Source organism: Amblyomma mixtum, chromosome 1, assembly GCF_055824585.1.
Source record: "Amblyomma mixtum isolate Tamu chromosome 1, ASM5582458v1, whole genome shotgun sequence".
In the NCBI taxonomy this organism is placed as follows: Eukaryota; Metazoa; Arthropoda; class Arachnida; order Ixodida; family Ixodidae; genus Amblyomma; species Amblyomma mixtum.
The window spans coordinates 93,946,199-93,973,388 of record NC_143012.1 but is presented as its reverse complement, the minus strand read 5'-3'; the positions used below and the strand labels follow the sequence as shown (position 1 = coordinate 93,973,388).

Here is a 27,190-nt window from a genome sequence, read left to right as displayed (position 1 = left end):
GAGAGAGAGAGAGAGAGAGAGTGAGAGAGAGAGAGAGAGAGAGAGTGTGAGAGAGAGAGAGTGTGTGTGTGTGTGTGTGAGAGAGAGAGAGAGAGAGAGAGAGAGAGAGGGAGCAAATATCACTGGTTGCCGCTCCTTCCTTGCCGTAGTGTGACATCCAAGCGTACTATGGCGGCAATAAAAATAAAATGAGGTAAACCGTATTAGAGCGCGTCGAGTAGAGGCAAGCAAGGCGTGCATGCGATCGAAACCGTTATTACCCTAACCACTCTGATGTCGAAAGTCTTCCAACTACCGGTGGTTGTCATCGTGCCTTAGCAGTGATTTACGTTCAGTAAACGGTAGCGCTTAGGGTATACCCTATGTAGGCAGCCGGTGTTTCGGACGTAGCACGAAACCTCGTATAATGCAACATTGTTATATAGCGGGAACTGCGGGGCCTTGACAGACTTCGCTGTGTCGCGCAATTTCTAGCTGCTCGTGAGGCACGCTGGGCATCGCTCATAATTTTTCGCTCTACTTCGGTCTCCGCATATGATGGCGTTCGGAATATCGTATACGTCATTGAAATTCCAGGGTTAGCAGTACAGCGTCTACCCTCTCCTGTGATCTCCTTTATATTTCATCTTTCTGCCGTCTCAGCAGGGTAACGAAATGAGAGGAACGGTTTCCCCCTTCCCCTTTTTATTTTCCGTTTTCAAAGCCAATTGAAAGCCTGGTCTGACGTATATCGTTTCGGACCGAGCCCTTCCCGAAGGGGGAGCTCCTATACTTGAGGGAGGAGGCGGTGTCGCGTCTCAAATTGCCCTCATACGCGTCCTGAGGACGACGGATCGATGCTGCGCAGTGTATAAGAAACCACCCTCCCCTTCCTCCCCTGTCCCTTTCCCTTTACGGCGACTTCAAGCATGCCTGTTTTTTCATTCTCTATTTCACACAAAAAAGAACCGAGCGAGCAAAATGCTATTGGTTGTACTCCGTGGCGTAATCTCATTTCATCAATATTGTTTCAGGCAGCCACGTGAGGTGATTTTTCTTCGAAAATTGCGAATCGGGGTCTGCCTAAAAAATGGTCGCAGTTTTTAGCTCAGCTAAGCGTGGTGTAGCGAAATCGTCCCGACGACGTAGGCGCCTCCGACCGACTCGCTTGACTTGTCTAGGCGAGTAAAGCATTTGCTTTAAAAGCACTGGCCGAAAAGTCGGCTAGAAATCGTGGGACGAATGAAGCGATGGAAATTCTTGTGTCACGAACGAGGAGTGCAGTAAATTCGTAACCCGCAACTGTCTTGTGCCCGCAGCGAGCTTGTGCACAGAAAAAAAGAAAAAGAAAGAAACGCGTTTAACTACTAGCAAATGAATTGGCTGACATGCAGCATATTTGTCGATTCGACATTCGATATTTACAATGTACTACGGCGCCATATATGCCGACGGCATGAAAACGGTAAAAAATCTTTTTTTTTTTACGCGGCCGAATACCGCTTATCTTTATTCCTCGTTTTTAGACTGTAGGCTGTTTAAGTTCTGTGCTTGCTTCTTGCTGGCAAGATGTTGCTTCGAAATTACGTAGTCGCTTCCTATTTATTATTATTATAATTATTACTATCTGCAGCGCATATTCTCCAACATCCCGAGACCATTTCTTTTTTATTATTATTTATGGAAAGCGCTTTTTTTCGCGCCACCATACAGGAGACAAAAAAAGCGGACGTAAAAAAAAGGAAAATGAGAGAAGGAAGATTAGAGAAAGAAACGCACCCCAGTACGCTGGCATTTGCTGCTGAAACCAGAGCCCCGGACGCCTCGCCATCTGGGGAATTTTTCTCCCCACTTCGCTCGGTGGCGACTGAGGCAGATAACCCCTCGGCCTATGTGACTTTGCGGGCGCCAAAAGCGAGAGATTCAGCAGCTGCGCTGCCGCATAAAGATTGCGAGGATCCATTTTCTCTCAAACTACCGCCAGATAGCGCGCGCGTTTTAACGCTCACCGCGCTTTGGAGAGGAACTGGATCAGCCTGACGTCACTCTCGGAAGGTGGCGCCCCCTGTAGGCATTTAGCGGGGCCAGTCAAAAGTTTAGTCCTGGCACGTGCGGCGGGAACAGTCGCGACTGTTTGTAAAAGCCTTGTGCGTGCATTGGGGTCGAAGAGTGGTCTCGAGCTTCGTTGTGAGGCTTGGTCTTGAGAGTATCTGAAGACTGCCTCGCTTATCTCTGGCGGCGCTAACAGGACAGGGAGAAGCGCTTCGTGCGAGTGGCTCGTTTCTGTCGCTGCCCCGGTGGTCTCCGCTGGGCGCGAAAGCGCACCCTCCTGTGTGTGCAGTCCCGGCTGTTATGGCGTCCCCCCCCCCCCCCCCCTTCCACCTTTTTTCCTTGCTTTCTCTGTGCGTGTGGCCTTCCGTATTCTATCGACAAAGTCGCAAAACCTCCGCTATGTCAAACGCTGTGTCTTAGACTTATAGTAGGTTTAGTTTAGTTTAGTTTATAGGGGTTTAACGTCCCAAAGCAACTCAGGCTATGCGGGACGCCGCAGTGAAGGGCTCCGGAATAACTTCGACCACTTGGGGTTCTTTAACGTGCACTGACATCGCACAGTACACGGGTCTATAGAATTTCGCCTTCATCGAAATTAAGCCCCCCCGCCAGGATCGAACCCGCGTCTTTCAGGTCAGCAGCCGAGCAGAGAGAAAAGGAAAAAAAGGCAAAAGAAACTTCAGTTGGCAACAACCCGTGGCCGTCGGGGTTTTCCGCAGCCCATTCACAGAAGTAAGCGAAATCAATATTATGTGGTTGCACGCTATTAAGCAAATCAGAGGCATAAAAATACTTGCGCCTAAACCTTCCTCTCGTGGTTAGTTTGTCGTTCAGGTAAGAAGAGAAAGCTATAGGACAACGGACTATTCCTTCATTGCGGAAGAACACATTAGAGAGTTATAGCACACTCTGATCTGATTGGTCTCGACACTGCACGTGTACGCTCAGCTGGCCGGGCACGTGGCGCCATCTGGCGGCGATCTACGCATGCGTAATCACGCCTCGCGCAAGCGGGTCGCGGATCGCGGATCTTAGTATGATGGTCATGAATATGCGCGTAGTTTCATTGCAGACGAACGCTAGAAAGGCCAACTTTTTCTCTGACCTTTTCCCGGGAGTCTTTGGCCGCTTAGGTGGTGGTTTATTGGGGTTTTAACGTCCCGAAGCAACTCAGGCTATGAGGGAGGCCGTAGTGGAGGGCTCCGGAAATTTCGACCACCTGGGGTTCTTTAACGTGCACTGATATCGCACAGTACACGGGCCTCTAGAATTTCTTAGCCACAGGTTTGAGCATCGTGGTCTGGTTTAGCCCGTACATGGAGACTGAAGAAGCCACTATCTGGTTCATTCGCATTTCATCCTTCGCACACGAGGACGAAATCGCCGTCTTCCTTTCTTTCCACGAATGAACGGCTCGTGTAGTAAGGAGCGAAGAGTGGGCGCTACGCCGCTTCACCGCCGCTTCTCTCCCCACCGTGCCTCTGGTTTCGTGCTTTCATAACGAATTGCAGGAGTCTTCTTCTTCTCAAGGACCGGTGTCAGTTTTGAAAAATCGCCTGCGGTCGGGAGGGAGACGATTTTTCAATCGCGACGTAGGCGGCGCGGCTGTCGTCTGCTTCCCTCCCCACGCGTCTTCATCGGACGCTTCCAAACCGGGTGTCACCTCGTAGCCGCGGGGCTTCGTTTTTCCGTCTTTATCTGCGTCTAGCGCTCCTCTTCGCTGTGACAAAAATTAATTTACTAAATCAGCGTTTCCGCAAGTGCATTCCACGGGGAGCTCATTGCCGGCCTAAAATGATCAATCACTGATAAAAGCACAGTGTCCTCCATTGGAAGAGACCTCCCTTTTACGGAATCTCCTTCGAGTGCCAACATCTTTTCCCTTCTTCTTCTGGTTTGGGAAAAGGGCAGGCAGCTGGATGATATATCGTACTTCTCGTTGCTCAAAACGTCTTGCGCAGACGATGCCTTGTCAGGCGCCGTGTGAGAGCATACCCACGGTCTTTGTACAGCGTCACGCACCCGCGTCTCCCAGATACCGCTCTTATTAGAATGAAGACTCGTTTACGGAATCAGTGCATCCTGCTTGCTCGCTGAAAAGTCGGCGATAGAGCGCGCTGCCTCACGCTTGTCCCAAAGCGGAGGCCTTCGTTACGGAACACTCGGAACCAAGCTCGTCTGCTCCTTGTCTCGGCTTCCGGAAGTCGGCAGCTGGCGAGAGATAGTGCCGGGCCCCTCCCCCCCTCCGTCGAGCGGGGACGACGGTAGGTCCGGTCGACTGACACCCGCTTGCACGGGATCCATTTTTCAAAAGGCGCGCACACCTCCAACCTGGGCGCCGCCGGCGATAAGAATCTTGGGCAAACAGATCGCCGCCTCCGAAGCTCCTCGCCTGTCCGCCTGGATCTCGTGGGCGGTGGCCCGCAGGAGGGAATGCCTGTCGCGCTCGGCAGCCGGCTTCTCTGAGCGGTGGAGTTGCGCGAGTCCGCCTTTGCTCCGCTCGTATGCTGATGCCGGTAGGGCCGAAAGGGCTGCTCTCAGGTCGAAGTACACGCCGTGGATACCCTTTCTGCCTGCCTGAAGTTACGGGCGGAGACGTAATCCTTTCTTTTTGCTGTAGTCTGGTCTGGTTGTTAGACAGATACTCTGGTGTCGTGGCCATATTTATTTTCTTGTCGCGGCTTATTAAGGGGAAAGCCTTCAATGGGTCATACTGTCGTTCGTTAGCAGAGGGTGTCATACCTTTGGCAGCGTTTAACTCGTGCTTACTCGGGAACTAAAAAATATCGGAGAAAAAGAACAATTGCTTCAGATAGAGGAGGAAAAAATGAACCTAGAAGGCAAGTTTGATTAATTAGTTAATTAGTTATAGGCAAAAATGTCGTAATTGCGTCGAAATAACGCGGACGTCGATATAGTCACGAGAATGGTGTGACGTCACATCCACCGAAAGTCATGACGGCATAGTGACAATTATCGCAGAATGGTCGGAAAAACTTGGGATTTGTGTCAAATTAGATGGAAAAACGTGTAATTAAGCGTAATTAACAAAGATCTCCGAAGGAAGTATAGTTTGGGTATCGATGTAGCCACGGGAACGGTGTGACGTCACATCCACCGGAAGTCGTCACGGCATAGTGTCCTCGGCTTTCTCCTCTCAACACTTTAGTTGCCAAAGTGTCCTCGCAATTTTTGCTCTAGTCTGGCTCACCTGTTAGACGGACGCTCCGTTATCGTGGCCATGTTTCTTGTTGCGGCTTATTGCAGGAGCTCGAAGTACCACAGTTGCTCACGTTCAAGTTGGTGCTCATAGTACTGTGAGGGGAGGGGCTCAGTACAAAACTGAGCATTGACTGAGGGTCGTTCCTCAGATAGAGTCGCGCAACACGCTATATTTGTCTCGTGCTTCAATCACTCCTCTAAATAACGGTGGATACGAAGCGCCCACGTGTGACCAACAACATTAAATGAAAAGGGAATCGCTGTATAGCGCTTTTTATACTAAAAGCATAAAAAGCGCTATACAGCTATTCCCTACAGCGCAGTGCTTAAAAAGCACTGCGAAGCTCCATCCGGATTCGAATGAGAGTATACATCCAAGAAACGCTACAGCGTCCGTTCTCGACTGTCAGCGCGAGGATGGAGAGCAAAACTGCGCCATTCTGTTTCACCGCCAATTCTGTCTCGGTCGCAGCCGCCATTTCCGGAACACATTCCCTTCAATTTCCGCCAAACCGCCGCTCGCTCCTCGATGGGCGGCGCGCTGGAGAAAAATTTCCGGCCCGTCCCGTTTGGAGCCGCTGCACATCGGTAGCTCGTCTGTTACGCTTCGAATTTCTCTACCCCCCCCCCCCCTCCCCCTTCTAACGGCGTGCGTTGTTGTCCGGTTCTATTGGACGAGTGACACATCTCGACAGAGGTGACGAGGGCGGAAACACAGACGCGATTGCTTCCGTGTCTTCGTCCATTTGGCTCGGTTTGCTTCTCCTTATAGTATGTGTGTAAAGACGTGGGTCTGTCGCGTGTCTTCCTTGCCTGGACGAAATCTACGTTCTACTGGTTTTCCTCTATTTGTTCTCCGGTTCTGTCCCCACATCAGAAAAAATCCCGCTGTTTGTGCTCCTGCAAACTCGTCGTGGACACGCCGTATTGTTTCCACTTTAGAGCTTCGAGTCCTGCCAACCAAATTTATTTTCTCTCCTTGCCGTTTTCAGCAAACCTCCGCTCGATAGCCTTATGTTGCTGACAGAGGAAACGGAGCGCTCGGCCCCCGGACGGTGCGATTTCAAAACGCGCGGCTCGCATCTCGCTTTCGACGCAGTGGTCGTCGAGAACAAATTCTGCGCTAATATTTGCTCAACACATCCGGACAGCTCTTTACGTTTGTGCGATCGTCTGCTCTGTTCTGGAGGCGAAATTATTCCTTCTTCTGCCCTGTATCGTCTGTATTGTACCCCGTGTAGGGTAGCAAGCCGATTATTCTTCCGGTTAACCTCCCTGCCTTTCCTCTCCTACCTCCTCCTCCTCCTCCTCCTTATCCTCCTCCTCCTTTTTCCTATAGACGTGAAGTGTTTCGTGTCTCTGCACGGCATGCATTATTTAAGGACAGCCATGGAGACTAGCGCACGTATTTTTTTTATTTTATGTATTTTATTTATGTACATACTGCAGACCATGGTTAGGTCTAAGCAGGACGGGTGCTGTACAGAAAGAGTAAGTCAGAAAAATCACAAGGCAACTTGCAGTCCACAAAAACAGAGAAAAAAACACAAATGCATTCAGTTACAAAGCGTGGTTCGTGTCAAACAAGTCAGTGTTGGTCCGTGGGGGACAGAGACTTGCAGTCCGCTACTGTGCGGGTAAAAAAAAGATAACTTGAAAAGATTTGTGTGTACAAAGAAAGGTGCTATCATGCTAGTGTGATAGTGTCGCGTGCTTCTTGCGGGTTGAGGGAAAAGATATGCTATATCCAAAGCTGGAAACTCGTTAGTGAGCGCGTCGCGTAGCACCTGCAGGTCGGATTCACGAAGAAACGAGGTGGTTGACATCTTGCGCCACTTTTGTTCAAACAGTTCCTGCAGTCCAACTTTTTGCAGTGGGTCCCGTTTATCGCAGTCTGTTGATGAAAGTGATACGGCTATATCAAGAATGTCGGAGTGGGTTGAACAGATCATGGAATATTTTGTGGACTTCACAGAGGCAACACCGACGAGGATCGGAGCTCGTATAAAGCAGAGCAGCATAGGCGCCGATTAGACGCATTGCGTTAGAGGCAGAGCGCCTGTGTCGCTTGCCCGAAAGTTGTGAATGGCCTCCAATGCCGGAAACCGCATCTGTGCTATCCGTTGCAGGCGCGTAACTTCGAACGAATGGACGCATAAATGAAAGAATGAACGAACAAAGGAATGAATGAATGAATGAATGAATGAATGAATGAATGAATGAATGAATGAATGAATGAATGAATTGAGCAAGACAGCAAGCGAGTGAGTGAGTGAGTGAGTGAGTGAGTGAGTGAGTGAGTGAGTGAGCGAGTGAGCGAGTCGCGTCAGCGAATTTGATGCTGACGTTGGCTTCGATGATAACATGCATGACAGGAACGTGCGCCACCGCTATCCTTCGCTGAATTATCGATTATCGAGCGTCGTGATAGCAAGAGAGTAGTTAAGGGAAGCCTGGTTACTTTCGGAATTGACGGCAGATTATTGCAGCACAGAGAAAGGAAAATGCGTCTCTTTGTATTACCAAAGAGTCGTTTTGCGTGCTTCGGAACTAGCACGGAGCATCAGCGGCTTTAATCATGTTCGGATTTGTCTGTGGTTGTCCGCCTGCCGTAACGGCGAACTCGTTAAGCTCGCCGAATAACGAGCTGGGAACAACGCAGCGTGCGCTGTGGAACGAGGCCGCCGAGTGACGTCACGAACAAAACAGGTGTGCACACCCTTGCGCAAGACGTGATTGATTGTCTCTTTATGACTCTCCGGCGGACTGTTTCTTAATGAACGGGCGCGTTAATGAGGGACCAGAATCCCGCGGCGTAATGACTTCCCAGAGTTAATTACTTGATGATCGGAGTCAAGGTTTTCTCCTTTCCCGCGAACAAAGACTAAAGCGAAAACAAGGCCCGACAGGGGCTCCTGGGCTCCCGAGTTCCGCCGCATCGAAATCGCATCAGCCGCTGCGTTCAGTTTTAGCTCGTCCAAATGCGGCACCGAGTTTTCTGTGACTGAGAGTTTTGTATGGATGCCGTAGTTGAGCACAAATTGTTTCCAGATGTAGAACTCGGTAAGAAAAGAAGTAGTTACACTCTAAGGATGAATCAGCCAACTTTTGAGTAAAAAGTGAGCAAGCTCTCCTCTAGCGCTCTTTCTTTTAGGGGCAGAGTGTTCTACCAAACAATAGGAGCAGATTTCCATTCCTAAAACTGCGTAAATGTTGTGGTTGTCTAGGGAAACAAATTCCCTTTTCAAAACATGTGAAGTTCTAGCAGTTACTGAGATTTCAGTCGGCATTTGAAAGAAACAGCGAAAATTGGGCCCGTCTAGGAGTGTTACCCTGCAGTCCAAGGTGGTAGAACCTTGACTGCGCACTCACTTTAAGGAGCAGCAGCAATGTACGAGCGATATTAATATGTAGCGCCAATGCTTATGAAGACAGCCAGCCACCCGCCCCGTTGGCTTTTTCAGGCAGCAAAGGCAAATCCTGAAGCCACGGTGCTGCCGCTAGCGGCGTGCACCTGAAACTGCGTCCGAACCGCGGACGTTTTTTTTTTTTTTTGGCATTTTCTGTGTGTGTTGTCGGACTGGTGAGTTTATGATTGTGTCCTTGCCCGATTTGTTCATGTTCTGTTTTTGTCGTTTCAGGTTTTCTTATTCATCGCTTCTGCGATTTGTGTCTCACATTTGTCCGTAGTCTCAGGGCAGAACAATTGGCGCCTGGACGGTGGAGAATTTTCATAGTTCCCTAGCCAATTCACCGGGGTAGTACTGTAGCTGGCGTTATCTATACGGATATCGTATCAGACGCAAGTCGAAGAGCTGAGCTGTCGTTAATCGATAGACTGCGTAGCAAACACAGTAGAGGCAGTATATGCCGCTGCATGATGTGATGTGTTTCTTTACAGCTTTTCGTTTGAATATTACACTTCCTGCAGCGCAACAAGGCATGGACTGACGGAGGAGTCGGAGGCGAATACAGCGCTTATAAAGGCTGCTTTGCGCGGATACGGTGGCCGCAACTGGAGAAGGACAGGGTTAATTGGAGAGACATGGGAGAGGCCTTTTGCCCTGCAGTGGGCGTAGTCAGGCTGATGATGATGACGAAAGACTGGTTTTTTCCCGTCAGTCTATGTCTCGGTGCCCTGTAAGAACAATTCAATGCAAAAACGGACTAGCCTAGTTAAGCAGGGTTATGTGAGATGGACTGCTTAGTAATTATTCTGTGATCAGCTTGAAAGCACATTTGATTTTTTCTTTGTGCGAGATGTTCGCGGATGTTAACTGGGGCGTTCGAAATGGACCGTCGAGGGAGCGTCATTCCTGGGGATGGTGAATGTCGCTAAGTTAGACGTACGAGCCGCAGAGTCGTAGTTTCCCACTTGTTGCACCGCAATACTGAGTCACACCTCTGACCTCTGGCTCCACAGATGTCACCTGAACAACAGCTGCCACGTTCTAGTAGACAGCGTGACCTTCGGTGACCCCTGTCCCGACACCTATAAGTACTTAGAAGTGCAGTACCGCTGCCTAAGAGGTTGGTTCCCTTCACCCACTCTGCAGCCGCGCCATCATCGCCATCATCTGTGCACAGACAGCCTCCGAACGCCGTTGCCGGGTTTCGTGGACAGGACACGGCGATCTCGCACTAACCCTAACTACTCCTCGGTGCCACAGTCCTGCAAGGATACTAACCACTTTCACGCCGTCAGTCATTCGATCTGGCCTCGGGTTGACTACTGCTCCGAGTCTTCCTCGTGACTACTACTGAATGCTACTACGGCATCCTACATTTTCAGCCGGCGCGTCCGAAAACCTAATGCTATTGGTTTGAAACACGACCGTTTTCTTTCACGCGCCGACCACATGCGCCGATGTTATAATAGTTCGTCAGCCAGAAACGCAAGGAACTTCTTTTGTTGCGAAAGCAACACTACACCCACTGTTTCGCCTCTTCAGCGTGGCCGCACTTTCGACGTGGCGGCGACTCCACGAGTGACCTTGAGCCGTCGCCTAGCAACCGCAGCAGCTGCCGCCGCCGCGCTTCGCCAGATGGCGCCGCCGTCGCCGGCGCTCGCTTCACCAGTTGTGCGTAGTAGAGGGGGAGGGTAGAGGGGGAGGGTCGTTTCGAGGGTATATATACGGTTTGCCTCAGTGTGTCCTGTTCGTGTATCAACAATAAAGCTTAGCCTAAACGCCTAACCACGAGAGAATCCCTACCTAAGCGTAGCCAGGCAGCCATTGCTTTCGCGACACAACCAGGTTTATCCAGAGCTAAACCACTGCCATTTTTTTCGAAGCTTCAGGACCATATTCGTGCAGTGTAGCAAGTAGAACGAGTTACCACCGGGGACAGTGGTACTTCTTTCTCTAGTGACCGTCATTCTTCTGCACTGGGGAACATTCAGAGCACTACCACTGAAACCACGACGCGTTTAATAGTCAAGCTCGGCATTTGCTTCGGTATAGTTTTGCAATATTTGCGAGTGTTGTGCGAATGCAGTGTAATGAGTTATTCCTGAGATTGCAGAAAGACAGAAATGTACCTGAATGCAGCTTTCACCATCCTGCTCCGTAGCGTGCTCATAGGTGGCGTTGACTCAGAGGAATATATGCAGCGACCGCTTACCTGCAACAGCATAAAACTGTGCAGCGCTACGCATTCACTTCCGTGAAAAAGCTTCACGGTAAACGGGGAAATACAATACAATACAGTACAATACACCACCACAACGCACGCAGGTACTGGATTCCCTCGAGTTGGCCACAAGCTTTAACGTAATCCCCATCTTGGCTCTTCGCGTAGCGTCTATATCGGTGATGCCTCAGTCCTTTTCGCTCCTGGCTCTTGGACTCTACGCGCAGTCCGCGTGCTAAGCGCCCCGCTACGCTTAACGCACCATCTGGTACCTCGGGCAAACTTCCAGCCGTTCAGAATCTCTGTCGGCTCGTTCAGCTTCCCCTCGGAAAGGCGTCCATTAAATCCCGCGCAGCGCGGCTCACTCGCCGCCCCGGGTCTGATTCCTGCTTCCTAATCTCTCCCTGTAGCGCGGTCGGTGTGCAAGTTTCCGCGCGTGTTCGAAGCCGTCTCAAAACTAGAGACTAACCTGGCATTTCGCGAAAGCAAAACTGGAGTAGACAGGCTGCGAAACGCTGTTCGCCTCCGCTAATTTCCTCTCCGCCAGATGGCGTAGCTGGATTAGCGATCCCCTGCAGAGCAGATTAGTTCGCCTCGTTCGTCTTTTCCGCACTCTCACCTATGCTTGCAGGTAGGAGACCCACGCGTCGAGTTAATCGCTGATGAGGGCAGGGCTCAAAGGTTCAGGCCAACACGTGATAAAGGATTGGGTGCCGAGTACGAACAGCGCATACATTACATGCCTCGGGCGTTCGTCGAGATTAACGCAGCCTCTGTCGCGATCAGCAGCCAGGAAGCCCGGCGGCGCCAGGAATCCCTAATTTTCAATCAGCGCCCCCTTTACGTACCCTAGTATAAATATACGTTCGGAGCCGAAGCGCGCAGTGCGCGTTCGTGTTTCGGGATTTTGCAGCTTGCGCTGCACAGTTAAACCCGACCTCCCGCAGCCGTTCCCTTTAATCGCGTTCTGCGTCTCCCTAATCCCGCTAACCAGGCCATAATAGGGAGGCGAGTCGTTGCAGCGCCGCCGGATCGGGCGCGGCGCTTGCTAACGAAGCCCATTGCGAGCGGCGCCGGCGGGTAATTGGGGAAAAGCGTGGCCCGCGCCGATGGCGGAATCCCGCTGGCTCCCGCGCGAAGCATGATTAGCGAGCCGATGAGCCGTTAAAGGGGAGAAGGCGCCGTCGGGATGTCTGGGAAGGGGCGGGAGCATATAGGGACGCGGAGAGGGAAACGGGAGCTATAGGGGTCTGGGAGGCGCTGCAGCCGAACGGCGAAAAGGCGGACCGAGAGTGCTGGACTTTTTACGACTGCCGATCGTACAGCGTGCTAGGCGTGAGCTGTGGCAGTGAGTGTATTCTTCGGATTGCTCGCTGAGTGGCGCTCACGAATGGCCGCAGCGTTGCAAAGCGCGAGACGCGAGGAGACTGGGGAAGCAGCGATGATTTTATGTGGTCTTCTCGCTGAGGAGTCATGCTTGAGACCGCCAGCTGAGTGGGTGGTTATGTGAGCGCTGTGCCCAGGGAAAGTAGAAGCGTTGGGTGCGTTCAGCGAGTCACAGTGCTTCACCACGTGAATGCGACTTCTGAAGATGCGCAGTAACCCACCGTGCGACGGAAGCGTTTACAACGTTTGTCTATGGCTTTATCTTGCAAGACTGGAGTAAGTTTTACGTCTCGTAGACGCTTTTGCAGGTAGTAACTGACGTGACGAGGTTCAAAGCGAAGCACGATGCTTGAATTGGGCGGATCCCTTACAAAAATTTCTTTAGACAGTCTATAGACTGTCCATAGACATATCCTAGACAATAGTCTATAGGCAATGCAAATCCATCATGCAGTCTACAGACAATCTATAGGTTTGTGCCCATACACTTTTAGTAGACTTTTATCTATAGGCAATTTATAGACGATGAGTAGACAAAAATAAATACCCATAGGAAGACAATGGAGTGTACTATAAGAAATCTATAGACTGTCTATAGACCATTTTTCTAAGAGATGAGCAACAGGAAGTCTTCCTACTACGCCACGTGGTTTCGAAGGTACCTCCCAGTTCTTCCCCGCGCACGTCGGAGGTAGCTGCGTCGCACCTTAGCGTGCTTACACTCTCAACACCGCGGCCACAAAAGCAGGCGCGTCGATAAGGGACGTGTTTCCACGTTGCGGTTAAGAAGGTGCAGTTGAGGTTAAACCCATCAAGGAGCGACGGCCGTAGCACGTCTTCCTATCACCGAACTTCCACCGAGGGCGTGGCAGTTCCTCTAGTCAGCAACGCGTTGGGCCTCCCAAATGCCACGCCACCAGCGCAGCCTCCCTTCCCGCGTCATCAGTCGTGATTTCCTCGTCCCGCTGCACCAAACTGGCCTGACTATAAGAGATCAGTGGCGGAGAAGTGTCGCGCAGCGGCGGCCGACCGAAGGAGTTCGGGGAGAACGTGCCGAGGAAGCTAATTTGCCTCGGCGCCGATCGGGCGCGGGACTAATTTAGTGGAAGCCGCGATCCCCGCGAAATGCGTCTCCCCGCGCGCAGGCGTGCTCCGCCAGCGCAGATAGCGGTGCGGTTTGTTCGGGGCCAGGCGTGTTATGCGTGTTTACGCGCGGTGGAACGTGCGAGCTGGCGAGCCCCGGGATTGTCCCGTGCAGTGCTCTCGCCCGCGGTACGCTCTTGTGAGAGAGGCCCACCGCGAAACCGCCGTGCGCGAGCGCCGGGAAAACCGAGGGGATTTCGGGAACCCGGAAGGGGCTCCGATCTTGAGGCGGGGAAGCCCGTCTGAGTGGAAGTGGGCGGAACTCAGGCATTCCGAGAGTGCAGTTGGGCTGAAGCACTGGATCGGAGGGATAGAGTTGAGGGTTTGCGGGGGATTTTGGTGGTCTTGTGCACCTAAAGCCGCGTTAGATTTGTGCCCGCCGCCGTCACCCCTTTGTCTACGAGGCCTCTTGTGGTGGGATTCCGTAGAGTTTTCTCGGGCTTTGAGGTGGTGGTCTTCTCCCCTTTTTTGCGAAGTGGAGCTCTTTCGCGTCGTCCTCCCGCTTCTTCTTCTTGTTCTTAACTCCGCCAGAGAGGCCGCAAACTGGGCGGCATGCAGCTGTGCGCGAACTGCGTGCTGTTTATTTCTCTCCATCTCCGCCTCTGTAGTCACTCGTGTAGCACAGAGGCTGCGTAATTGGCGGCGGGTGTTGGGAAGCAGGCATTGTTGGTGTTCGTCGGCCGCAGGCAGTAGAAACGCGAGGCACCGTCTTTGTCAAAAGTTACCAGGCTGCATGTTTTGCTTCTAGCTTGTATAGTGGAGACCTTACGGCTTTCCTAAAGATCAAAAGGTGTTGGAAGAAAACCCCCAGTCCTTACCTTTAACGACCATTTCAGCTTCAGGGAAGCTGTAAGGGCTCCACTGTGCGTGCTAGAAGCAAAACACACAGCCTGGTTACTTTTGACAATGACTGTACAGCTCGTATGGCGCCTTCGTCGCCTAGTTTTAAGAAAGGGCTTGGCAGTTACGCTATGAATGCCGACGCAGTAGGAAGTGCTCCTCGCTTCCTTTATACGTTTTGTAAGTCCATAAGCGGCCTTTGTTTTCAGATAGAACAATGGTGGCGCCGGCGGCTTGGATATACAGCTGATGAGTCGTTTTTTTCCAAGCGTGGTTTAGCCAGGAGAGGCACTCGAACGTACTGCCGCTGCCATTTGATTTACCTCTTGACGCATTAAGTACACAAACGCACTTCTGGCTGTAATGAAGTATGCAGAAACAAAGCCCCATATTTCACATTCTTATTCCACGTTGAACGTTGCCTGATCCAGCCACTTGGGATCCTGAAGCGCTAAAGATGGGGTAAGACTGAAGATGGCTTTCAAAAGTTGGTGGTTGCATGGTAGTTGTAATAAAAACTATGGCTGTAAAACTTCCAGGGGATCTTAAAGATAAACGCGGGAGAGCTGCTCGCTAAATGCGTTTCAGAATCAAAGCAGCAAACTTATTCGCAACCGAGTGGCTTTTCCGAACATTGTATTTGTAAGAGGTATAAGAGACTTATAACATAGCATGATCCGCGATCCGCTACCGTGATCCGCTTCCGCTGGGTACCACTGTGTACGCGCTGATTGGTACCTACTAGTCCCCATGCGGTAGGCGCGCACGCAGCTGACGGGAACGTGGCGCCATCTGGCGACCCCCATGGCGTTCCGCGCATGCGCAGTGGCGCCTCGCGGAAACTGTTCGCGGTAGCGAATCTCGCTGTGCTACAACTCCCTATTAACATGCGTAGGTAGCGGTACAGAGACAAATGTTAAACAGCCTTATGACTGGTCCCAGTGGAGAACATGGCGCATCGCTTTCCTGTGTGCAGCTCTTCTTCGCAGAACAGTGGTGCTTTGGCCGCTAAGTACTTGCTCCTTAACTTGAAGTACTTGCTGATGCGAAGGGGACAGTGGGCCACGTCTTCTTGCGTAGTTGAAAAAAAGCGTCTGGTAGGCGGTTACCCCCTCGCCACTTGTCCTAGGCATAAGTCGTGTCAGTTGCCGCGGGTAATGTTTGAAACAAATTGAAAAAATCGGAAGCGGGTGTGCGTTGCTTGAACGTTGTTTCCCTCCTTCTCCCTCTTTCTCCTCTCTTTCCCTGTCGATGGCTCAAGCTGCGGTATGAGGAGGAAGTGCAGCCTTCCAGCTTCGACCGAGCTCTTCGGTGACCCCTGCCCCGGTACCTTCAAGTACCTCGAAGCGCACTACCAGTGCATCGCAGGTACTACTGCGCAGATCGGGGATGAAAGGACCCGACTACCGGGATTGCCATTGATTGCAGTGCAACTTGGAAACCCCTCGCTTTGCCCACCTTTCCCCTTCTTCTACCAACAACAATTCCTTCTCACTCCGACTCACAGCGGTCTGCATTCCTGACTGAACCAGTTCCAATACACTGTATAGCTCAGCCAAAGACGAAAGCACCAGAGACGAGAGACGAACACCACGTCTCTCGTCTCTGGTACTTTCGTCTTTTGCTGCGCTACAGTGTATTGGAACTATGTACCAACATGCCCAAAAAGCCATGCTACTGAACCAGTTCCATCGTTCGAAAGAATTGCTGGCGGGCACGGTACGGGCACGGCTAAGCTGGACATAAACGCCACGTGACAAATGGAAGCGAGAGAGAAGCAGGCTCTGATCTCGATATAAAGAAAGTAAAGATGCAAAGACAGTGGGTAATAAAAAGGGCTCGTTTACTATAGTTGGGTACGTCTCAGGCACGAAGGCAAATGAGCTTCCAAGGAAGCCTTCCAGCCAGTGGCGTCAACCTAGACTCACTACGGCGTGGCTAACCAATCACCTTGGACCTGCTATAGTGACATCGCAGGGCGCAGTAGCATAATGAAATGGTATTAATCACGCCTTAATCGGATTGACCGCAGTGTCATGAAAATCAGTCTGCGGCAGGAGGGCCTCGTTTCAGGGGCATCGGGCCCTTGGTTCTTGAGTTGCATTCCGACTGTAGCTTTCCGCTCTAGTCGAAATCAGAAGGGGAAATATGCTTGGGCATGGCATGCAATGCGAAGGCAAGATAAAAGCAAGCCTAGCGGGAGGCCGCAGAAACTTGGGTGGGCGGATGAGATTAAGAAGTTTGCGGGGATACGGTGGCCGCAACTGGCCAAGGACAGGGTTAATTAGATAGACGTGGGAGAAGCCTCTTCCCTACAGTGGGCGTAGTCGGGCTTATAATGATGATGATGTTAGCTTTCAGAGCTGAAACACGAAAACGAGCGAGAGAAAAGGCATAGTCTGCAATCTCTGTTTGGGCTGAAAGTGGTTTTATCAAGCGTATATAGCCCCCAGAGTTGCGCAAGAAATTGTAATTGACTATGGCCTACGAGAATCTGGCTACGACTTTGCCATTAATTACTCAAGAAAAAAAAAGTGATAAGATGCAATCAGTTCAACGCTTATCTGAGATAGAGGCACCAAGGGTACTTTCTTCATACAGAGTAGATAGAAGTAGCTGACTAACTGCAAGGGGAATATGCAACTTGGCTTCTCATTTCGGCCCGTATCGAAGAAAATCCATCACTGCTTCGCTGACAACCATGAAATCCGGTTTGTGGCGACGCTGTGCTTTTTCTGGTTCAGTTGGAATGCAGGCTTCTCTGATCGATGGGTGCTCGACTTTGGACTTTTCTGGGCGACGAAACTGCGTCTTTGAATTCTACTCTGCCTGTCTGTCGCACGTTGACGTCTGCATCTTGTGTGGTAGTGATTATTTCTGGAAGAGACACAACGTCTGGGAACTTTTTTCACGTCACTGGTTGGCTGCAAGGCTTGTTGTCATATTATTCAGTATGCATACAGCGGCACTCCCCCCGGTTTGACCTGCATAATACTTCCCTGCACCTTGGCGCATGAAACTCGGTTTCCCCTTTTTTGAGACATTGTTGCAAATCTCGAAGCGTTCTTTGTTTATTTCTTCGATTTTCTTTCTTGTGCACGAGATTGACACTCGTTTGGCTGTGAATGCCTGCCTGGTCAAAACGAGGTAGCCTGGGAGCGTCGTGCTCTTTCGACCCTCGCTAATACTTATTCATGCGCATTTGAGGTCGCTTCAAAGCGTGTGTATGTTATGGAGGTACCCCCGGAAATCCGGCCAGCGACAATTAACGGTAGCCGATCTCTCCTCATAGCCTTGTCTCATTTAAGACGAAAAAAAAAACACATTTCAATTAATCGCAAGTGATCTTACAGTAACTGCGGTACATGATTGCTCGAGTGGCGTAAGTATATCACATGTGGAAGGCAATGAGATAGACGCTCTATGAATCCGTCTAAGCTCAGTTCTCGGGGCATACTCTGCTCTGCTGCTATACTGCCTGAAGGATTTATGCGTGGTCGCTCTGCGGGTGAATGTTTATTTGTTTCAATGTAGATCTCTTTCCCTTTATTCAGCTCGATGCTGTTCAGGTCTTGAGAGAAAACTGCGCCCTTATGTTTGCTTTGGGCGCCATGCTTGCTTGATGGTAGGAAGCATAGAGGCAGATCTTCGGAGCTAGAACTTTCCATACTGCGTTTTGCACCGTCAGTTAGAGTTTTTGGTGTTATAAATCCGATATAGCCGCCCTTAGTTACTGCACGTTATGCATTTTGCTGTGCGAAATGTGAAATGATCATCGCTAGCACTGAATCCTCGGGGTCAATCGAAGCGCTCAGCAGTTTTCTGCGTGGAACATAGACAGCTTAGCAGGATCCTAACCACTCGAAGTTCGCGGAAGAGCGATTTTTTAGCAGCATTTTTTTTTTCTCTGCGGAAGGAAGAATGTGCACTGTTGAATGATTTCGGCTTCCTTGGGCCTTGTGTGCTTGTTGACGTGGTGCCGGACGCATATGTTGATGCTCGGATGCATGCGATGTGGCGCTGGTAAACACGCGCTTATCTTGTTCCGGCTGTGAAGATCGCTGTCTTCGCATTTTTATCCCTTTTTTATCAACCAAAGGAATGAGCATGTTTTGATGTGGCACTGAGTGCTGTGGCAAGCCCGTGCATGAACACCTCTTCGGCATGGCTCTATCTTTCATACACACCTTCATCCTCATCATCATCGCATTTTATTCAAGTGTTGTTTTTTTGCTGCGCATGCCTACTATTGATCAGTAGTTCCAAATGCTCTGCGTAAACACTGGAGACAGCGTAACGTAGGAGGCCGTTAGGATGAGGAAGAGTCTACTGTTTGAATAGTTCAAAGTGCGACTTCGTTCGCGGTTTGCATCTCAGCGTTGTTCAGCATTTATGTGGTGTAGCGGACACAATAGCTACCGCCAGTAATAAAGATTTTGAAATGATATAGTATAATTATAATCATTATAATCATAATAACATGATTCCTGAAATAATAAAAAATCTAGAAGTTGTGTTTACTTTTCAGTAGAACGCATGTTACCTTGATCCTGATATCGCCTTTAAGTCTCCAGTTGCACGGAACAATCGGATTACTTACTGTTTGTAGCCAAACGGGCGTGCATGTTCGGGATGCTTTTTTGTGAAATACGAGTTCCATGCTTCGAATGTCTCTAAATTCTTCTTCTCAAATCCCCTCCCCTTCCCCCTTTCTATTTCCTCCATCGCCGGCTGGCGCCGCGATACCACGTCAACCGTACACACCCACCGGCGCTCCTCCCCCAGAATCCCCCACGACGCCCTCGAGCACGACTCCATCGACGACCTCGACGACCACGACGACGCCTCGGCCGCTGATCATCATCCCGGCGACGCAGTTCCAGAGGCCTCCGCCGCCTCCGCTGCTGCCCACGCCGGCGTCACACCCGCCGCCACCGGTTCCGAACCCGGCGTCAACGCCCGAGCCCTTCAACCATAGGCCAGCAACCTCGTCGACGAATGCGCCGCCCCTGCGCCCCTCGTCTGCGACGCCGGAAACGCCGAGCGAAGTGGACGCGGCCAACGGGGCAAGGCCTTCGGCAAGACCGGGAGCTCCTGGTACGTTCTTGAGTGTTCTTTTTCTGTTGAGTGAAGCACGTTGAGGGCATTTTCTCGGGCTATGGGGAAGGCCTGTTACGTATAGCTCCATCGCTTCTACGTAGCAGCATCGTCTTCGTCTGTATGTTTCTTCGACGCCCTTGTTTCCTTTCTGGTGCCCAGTTATACGATCATTAACCAACTAGCTCACCAGTCCACCTTAGTAACGTAGCCCCAATGCGAGGAATGGTTTTCGGTTTCGATCTTATCATCATCCAGCCACATCAGCCCCTCCTAAATGACAACTTACGAGGTCTGCAGACCTAAGGAGAGTTTAGTGGTGTGCATCCTTAAAGGGCAACTGCACCACTTTTTGAGAATTTTGCGATATTCGAGGATTCAAATCTATATAGGCTGTTGGTAAAGCACGCCAAGTATTTTTGCACTAACATTTAAAACAGTAACGCAATCGACTATTGACTTTCTCGCTCCTCCTCAGTGCACCAGAGGAGTGCGGGGAACTTCAGTGTCACGTCACGGAAGTTATGATTTCAAATTACCGCTGCCGTCAGCCACACCTTGCTGCGCCTCATTGGACGCTGCCAAACATCTCTCGGCAGGGTTCGCCTTCGGTGGCGTTGGTTTTTGTCCTTCAAAGCTGGCGTTTATGCTTTGGCAATGTACCGATACCTTCGATGACGGCATCATGCATGCGCCCCCACTTGGCATTGTGCAGTGCAGAGAAGCTTGAAGGGTGCCGCGATTTTAATCGATGATTGCGTCACTATTTCAAGTGCTATAGCCCAAATAGACTTCGCATGCTTTACCTGCAAGTTTCAAACATTCGACCATTTTAGGCTCGTCGATTTCTAAAACCTATGCAGTTGCCCTTTAAGTCGGAAGGTGCGCGCAGAAATTATCCTCCGAGCCCGTCTTTCGTGCTCTAAACTGTCTGTAAAGCTTACAACAACGGTTCCCGACTTCCGATTCACCCCCATTTCGAGTGAAGCCTCGGTGCTGTGCCGCTGAAGTGTGTGTGTGCGTGTGGAACAACGTTCCTCCTCCTGCTGGTCCCAGGCGGCGGTGAAGGTGCGACCAGCAGCGGCGGGCCGCGCTCGACGACCACTCAATGGACGCTGCACCGGGCGCCCCCTTCGCCGAGGCCCACCGAGGGCTACGACATCTGGGGAGGCAGCTGGGGTTCGTCGACCGAGCGGAGCTTCGCCTACGACTCTCCACACCTGGGCAGAGGTGCGTATCTATGCGAGTATATATGCGAGAGTGCGTATATATGCGCCGCCTCATTTTTCTCCCGGTCGCTGCTAGCGAGAGTATTCGGTGAAAATGGCGCTGCTGTTCCCGTATACAAGGTCCAGAGCAGCCTGCCACATGCATGGAAAGTAGAGTGACGGGGGAAACAGAGCCTCGTCGATTAGAGAGAGAAAGAAAACCAAGTAATGATATCCTCTTGCTGAGGCCAAGAGGTGAAAATGGGCTAGAGCAGCCTATGCAGTGCGGAACACTGGTAAGTGAAGCACCATGTGGATTCCAGTGGAATGGCAACGCAGCTGAAGTGACAGAAAGTCGTATGTACTTGAGGAAGACAATAAACGGGAGCCACTGATTATGATCGTCGTTGATGTTCAATCATCTGGACAGGAGAGATTATGAACTTGGCTGGGATAAGGCTGCTGGGGTTAGCGCTGGACGTGGAGGATTGGGCATCAACGTGAGGGGTGATGATGACGATGTCTCTGTCGCCAATAGCTGTAACGGTCGTGTACATCAAGGAAAGGTCGCCCTTGCTTCAGCCCGTGCCAGCTGTTTTGTTTAATGCAGTACAAACTAGCTGAGCCTCGATTTGGTTCAGTGTATCTTGCTGCTCCCCTGCCCCGAGATGAACTGATCTAAAGCAAAGCTATCAACACTTTGAAAGCCAAGTGAGATATATGTCGTAACCAAATCTTGTGGGAAGGAAGTTGTGGGCGGTGCCATATGACGTGCATCTAGCGTAAACAGTGTGTCACAGGCGCAAGCCGCTTGTCGAAGCTCGTTCGAAGGCGGCGACAACGGTGGGACGGTCGGGATTACTTTCGCCGAACGTTATCACAGCTCTTACACCGAGGAGTCATTTATCTCAGCCGTGTAGGTTGCAGTGACCAATCGCAAGCAACAAAACACGCTAAGATTAGACGAAGCGGCAGCGGCATCGCGAGCCAGCAAGGGGTAAACTCCGAAAAATAAAAACAAACAAAAAAGATCTCCAACCTTCCGGGTACGACTCCTGCGGATGCTTTTCTTTGGGTGTCTCATCTATCAGAGGTCTCCGGGATGTGATGTATAGAAGTTGCGCGTGTGGTCTCCCACCCAACGCGGTGGGTAACGCGAGAAGTGCGACAGCGTCGCGTGTGCATCCCTTCATTCCCACGCCCGCCTTTTTTTTTTCCGCATGCGTCGCACCTCCCCTGCGCTAAAAGAAAGAATGAAAGAAGGAAAAAAAAGCGTCCTGCCGAGTGTTAACGAGCTGTCTGTTTCGTTTCCTGCGCTCTGGTTGTTTCTTCATGGACGTCCTCTTTGAGGCATCTGCGTGTACAAAGTCCGCAACGGTCTGGCATAGCAGTTATTCGTGGATGCGTTACCGATCCTTTTTTTTGTTGGCTTCTTTTATTGTTCTTTTTTTTTTTTCCTCCGTAACGCTCCCGTAGGCGTTTTCAGAAACACCTCCGTCTGAAACACTCGCCTGCTCTCCCCCCTCATCCTTCGACGTCTTGTTTTGTCAACTTTTTTCTGACTTCGAGGCGCGGGAGAAGTTGTGCGTTTTCGGAAGCTGTGCTTACTTCTCTGTAGGTTCCATTCCGTCTTCGTCTTCCTGTATCGCACCTTTCCCCTCTTGATGGCTGTTTATTCTTGTCCCAGCGACCGTGCCCTAGGGCGCACGCCGCTTGATTTTTTTTTTCTTTTTTTCCCGCTTCACCTTTTCGTTGTCAGTCGTCCGCGTTGTCACATCCTGTCGAGCAAGATACACAGTATAAGAATTAAAAAAAAAAACCATCCGAAGCGACGCTTCCTCCCCTATTCGCGCATGCTAAAATAAGCAGACGTAACCTTCGTTTTCTACTTGCTACATTTTCAGTTTTAATGAGTGAAGAGTCATGGGTTTGCATAAGTTCTCCACTCGTCGGTTTCGCTAACATTTATTTGTTGTTCCCTTTTCACTGAGCCCATCGAAGTGTGCGTAATTCGCGTGATGACCAGGGAAGGATACCACGAACTGCGCGAGGGCATTTATACTGCTTCTCCTCCGGCATTTCATTTGGCAATACGACGGGCGGCCGTCTTCGCAGTTCCGTCGTAGTTTGCACATATTCCCGCGCGGGGGATGGGCATACTTCCACAGGGAGAGGAGGAGAAGGAGAGGAGGGTGGGGGGGGGGGGGGGGGGGGGCGGTGAAGCTGGACAGCGCAGTAGCGGCGAACGCGATAATTCAGGCAGCGGGGCAGGGAGAGATCATTTCCATAAGGACGCAGCTGGCCACCGACTCGCCCGACTGCCTCGCCGTCTGCTCGCCGTCTCTTCGAGGCGACCGCCTCCCCCCTCTCCCCCTCTTCTAATGCCCTTTGTTTTCTTTCTGTTTCGTCACTGCCATGCTCCTGGAACCTGAGCCCCTCAGGCCGGCCGCTCCATCGTCGCCCGGGGCTGTTTTCCTCGCAGCACCCATGGCGTCCCTCTCCACCGTCCTCCTAGGCAGCCATTCTCCGGTCGCCCTCTCCCTCTCCCAAGAGTCTCCCATGAAACCATTATCGAAGCCTCGTTGCTGACGCCCCTCCCCTACTTCCTCTCCCCGTAATGGTCGCGCCGCCGTAGGCGCAGCCAAAACGCGTATACGAGCGCGTGGCGAATAGAGCGTAGCAGCTGCCGCCGCTGCCAGTAGGCGCCGCCGCGAAATTCCATCGGCACGCTGAGCTGCCCTCCTCTCCCCACATTGTTTTTGCGCCGCTCGAAGGCAGAGACGCGAGCGAAAGCGCTGCCCCCAACCCCGGCGACACTCTTCCCCAGTTGGACCTCGCCTCCTCAGCCGTTGCGTGCGCTCTGTCATTCCCTCTTCCCCTTCCAGCTTACGCGAACGTACACCGGCCGCCCGGTTGCCTTACTAACGAATGTCTCTCCCTCCTTCGCTCTCGGTTCAGCTGCGTGCTTGGCCGCGTTTGGCGACTACGGGTGCCCTCCTCCTCCGCATCCACCCTAGAGGCGCCTCCCGCGAACGCAGTTTCCGCGGGCGCCCTTCTCTCTCCCCCCCCCCCCCGTATCCTCCTCGCGCCGGCACCCATCGCCGGAAAGGCCTCCTTCCCCTCGTAATTGGCTTTAATTGGCGATCAGCGCTGATGAGCTTGGACCACCGCCGTCGTCCACTCGACGACGGGCGATTAGAGCGCGCCGCGCGTCATCTGTGTGCGCGCGCGCAAACGGCCCCTCCGCGTGTGTCGCCGCCGCTTCCACTGCCCGCAAGCTGCTGTGAGCCCCAGTGGCGTGATCCCCGGCCGAGCTGGCGTCGGAGCCGCGCCCGCGCACTGCCCAAACGAAGCGGCAGCCGCGCACGCAAGTAAAAAAACGAAAACAAAAAAAGAGGAGGCAAATAAACGACGCCGTCCTCACAACGGCCGCTTTGCGGTGTGCGCCCGGGACTTCGGGGGGGGGGCGGCTGTTGTTGACGTCTGTGGCGCGCAGTTGAGCGCGCGGGTCGCGTGACTCGTGTCGTTTATTAACCTGCGAGCAAGGTCTCCCCTCCCACCTTTATGCGTACGCTCAGGCTCGTAGGGTGGGTGGGGGAGGACGTTGTGATTCCCGCGCGAGACATCATGCAGCACGCACTATTCTCCGCGGACCTCCCCTTATAATGCATGCGCGATTGCTCGTATATAATTCTTTAATGTAAATATATGGGCGGCTCGTTATCGCGCGGGGCGACGCGCTCGCTCGAGCGAAAGAAAGCGTCGCCGAAGGCGGGTTTTGGGCGTCGCGAACCTGCTGTTATGGCTGGGGAAACGACCGGTTCGTTGAGATTTGCAGTTGTCCCTGGCACTTTGTGCACACGCTTTGCCCGAGTCAGCCGTCCGGTTGCAGGTCTCCTGTTTCCTTTAGTGTTTCTGCGTCATTTCAACAAAACTGCTACGATGGCCGCATGCTGTCTGCGTTGCAGTGGAGGTTGTGTGTCGCATGTTCCTTCTGACTGTCGGTACCACTAAGTACGGCCTGAAAAATAAAATATTTTCCTCAACTCATACGTCCGGGTACGGACACAGTAGGAATCAGGTTAGGCGGAGTAACACAGGGTGCTGTGGATCATGGTCCATTGTTACCGCACGCTGGTTTTTGAAAGGTGTATCCTACTATAGACTTTTCATTTTATCTTCTATAAAATGAGTATTCAGTTTTCGTAGATTGGTAATCTTAGGGGGTCATAATAGCTACTTACTGGACTCCAGAAGCGGATAGTTTTCCTCTGAGGGAGAAACGTGGAGGCTAGTCTAACAAAGAGGGTTCAGCTTTAGGTAGGGATAACGCAGCGAGCTATGGAAAGAAAAATGATAGGAATAACATTAAGAGATCGGAAGCGGGTGGATTGGGTGAGATAACAAACACGTGTTAATGACATCCTTGTTGAAATCAAGAGGAAGAAATAGGCTTGGGCAGGGCATGTAATGCGAAGGCAAGATAACCGCTGGTCCCTAAGGGTAACGGAGTGGATTGCAAGAAAAGGCAAGCGTAGCAGGGGGCGGCAGAAAGTTAGGTGGGCGGATGAGATTAAGAAGTTTGCGGGGATACGGTGCCCGCAACTGGCAAAGGACAGGGTTAATTGGAGAGATATGGGAGGGGCCTTTGCCCCGCAGTGGACGTAGTCAGGCTGTTGGTGATGATGAGTCTTCCCTAAAGGCGCGACCGTTGACAGTGACTCGTGGAATCACGTGCTTTATCGTTGCGATAGCCAGCTCAGTGATGCTGAGCGGGCGTGTTGTTCGGCAAGGCTGTTGCGGAGTGTTATCCGACAGCTCAGTCTCAAGGGCCAAGTGCGCATGCTCACCGGTCCCGTCACCTAAGCGCGCCTTTTCCCAGAGGGGTGTCCCAGGCGTCCCCCAGCGCAGTAAAGGGTGCTTCTGGAAGGGCAGATGGCCGACGAGGTCGCGCTGTTCCCGTCCATTGCGCTCCGAGGAAAATGAGCCCGCCGACCGGCGACAGTGGCCGTATCGCCATTGCCCTCGCATCTCCCCCGGGCATTGTCGCTGCCGAGCCGGCAATTACGCCGCGAGAGGGCGTCAACCAGTAAGCGAAGGCACAAATCTCCACCGCTGCTTGACCCCTGCTGCAGCCTCACGCTCTGCGCTTTGCCTCGCAGAGGAACAGTGGACCCGGCCGGCGCGGCCAACTTGTATCGCGAGGTGGCGTCGTGGCGTGCTCGAGTGGGGGGCCCTGAAACGCCTTTAGAGAAAGAACCTGTCGAACGCCTTTGTTGCATGCTGTAATTGCGGTAATCCCTGCGCCAGCCTTTGAACAAGTGCATCCGATTCCTCTATTGCCTACGGCATGCATACGGTTGCAAAGCTGTGTCCATTAACACTGTTCATTCGCATTCCTTGCTTTTCGCGGTGGCATTTGTCTAGAGCTAAGCGCGTGGCACCTTCCGTTGCTTGTTACAGTGAGCGGGACACGATATAGAATACTACCTCAGTTACATTCTTGTTTTATCGCTGCCTGGTCAGGAATGAGGAGCAATTCAGCGAAGCGCTTTCCTCCGTAGTCTCATTCGAAGCTTCGTTTCTGCCATGTTGTTACACATCCTACAGAGAAAAATGCCAGCACGGCATTTCTCGCGACTTTTATGTGGGGTAGCAAACCTGTAATTGTGTGGATTAAGCATGGGTAGATATATGACTACACAGGAAAGCGCTTCGCTGAACTGCTCCTCACTCACGACTGAGTCAACCGGTGCATGAGTGGTGCGAATATAATCTACCTCTATAGTCGGATAGAACTCAAGATTGAAGCGGCGGATGCCCCTCTAAGGACGCTCTCCAGCCAATGGCGTCGACCGATTTTCATGACAACTCGGTTAATCCGATCAAACCGACGGTATTCCCCTTTCAGGTGCCACCGCCTGCGATTGCATGCTAGCGGGACCAAAGGGATCGGTCGAGGAAAAGAGGGGGTTAATCGGTCAGGGGGGAGAATCGGCCGACGCCATTGGCTGGAGGGGCACTTGCCGCTTCGTTCTTGAGTTCTGTCCGACTAAAATCGTCCTTCAAGCTCCTACTGCTACCAGAAGCCCATATATGCCTTGTGCCGTGCAGCGCGGATGACCGTTGGGGACGTCTTGCTCCTGGTTCGCCGGCAATGTGTCGGAGATGGTGGTCACCGGTATTCTGTTTTTTTTTTTTTTTCAACAGGGAGGTTCCAGGACCCGGACAGGCCGTCGGGTGGCGCCGTTGTGCCGTCCTACCTGCACCGGGGGTTCTGCCCGCCCATGCAGTCCAGGAGCAGCTTCTGGAACTGGACCAGGGCCGGAGACACGGCCGTGCAGAGGTGCCCCGGTGGAGCCATAGGTGAGAGCTTCGTCGGATTACGAGTGCATGTTTATTGTGGTCGCGAGTCTTGTTTTGTTCTTTTTTTTTCTCCTTGTCGTATACTGGGCTTGCTGAAAGACCCCTTGCAGTCATTCATACTTTAACCGAACGAATTTCCGCACAAGGGAAAACCAGAACACAAGACAGCAAGACGAGTGAAGAGCAGCTGCTCCAAAGCTCGAAAAAGCATTCTGGATACACGCAGAAGTCCGCGCAGGCTCGGCTTACCGCGAGCATCCCCTTCT

At 51.9% G+C, this 27,190-nt stretch overlaps 1 protein-coding gene across 7 annotated transcripts in view; it reads left to right on the top strand.

Moving 5' to 3' along the window:
- Window positions 1–27,190, top strand: part of LOC149367237 (latrophilin Cirl-like) — a 412,262-nt gene that overhangs the window by 306,326 nt on the left and 78,746 nt on the right. For 4 of the 7 annotated variants that reach the window (XM_089554668.1, XM_089554675.1, XM_089554655.1 and 1 more), the window contains exons 5-8: window positions 15,515–15,621; window positions 19,039–19,350; window positions 20,407–20,580; window positions 26,769–26,924. In XM_089554668.1, the coding sequence (XP_089410794.1) occupies window positions 15,515–15,621; window positions 19,039–19,350; window positions 20,407–20,580; window positions 26,769–26,924 (749 nt within the window). Of the gene's footprint in view, window positions 1–9,676; window positions 9,784–15,514; window positions 15,622–19,038; window positions 19,351–20,406; window positions 20,581–26,768; window positions 26,925–27,190 lie in introns of those variants that run through there. The other 3 variants (XM_089554663.1, XM_089554696.1, XM_089554683.1) reach the window with 2 other exon arrangements.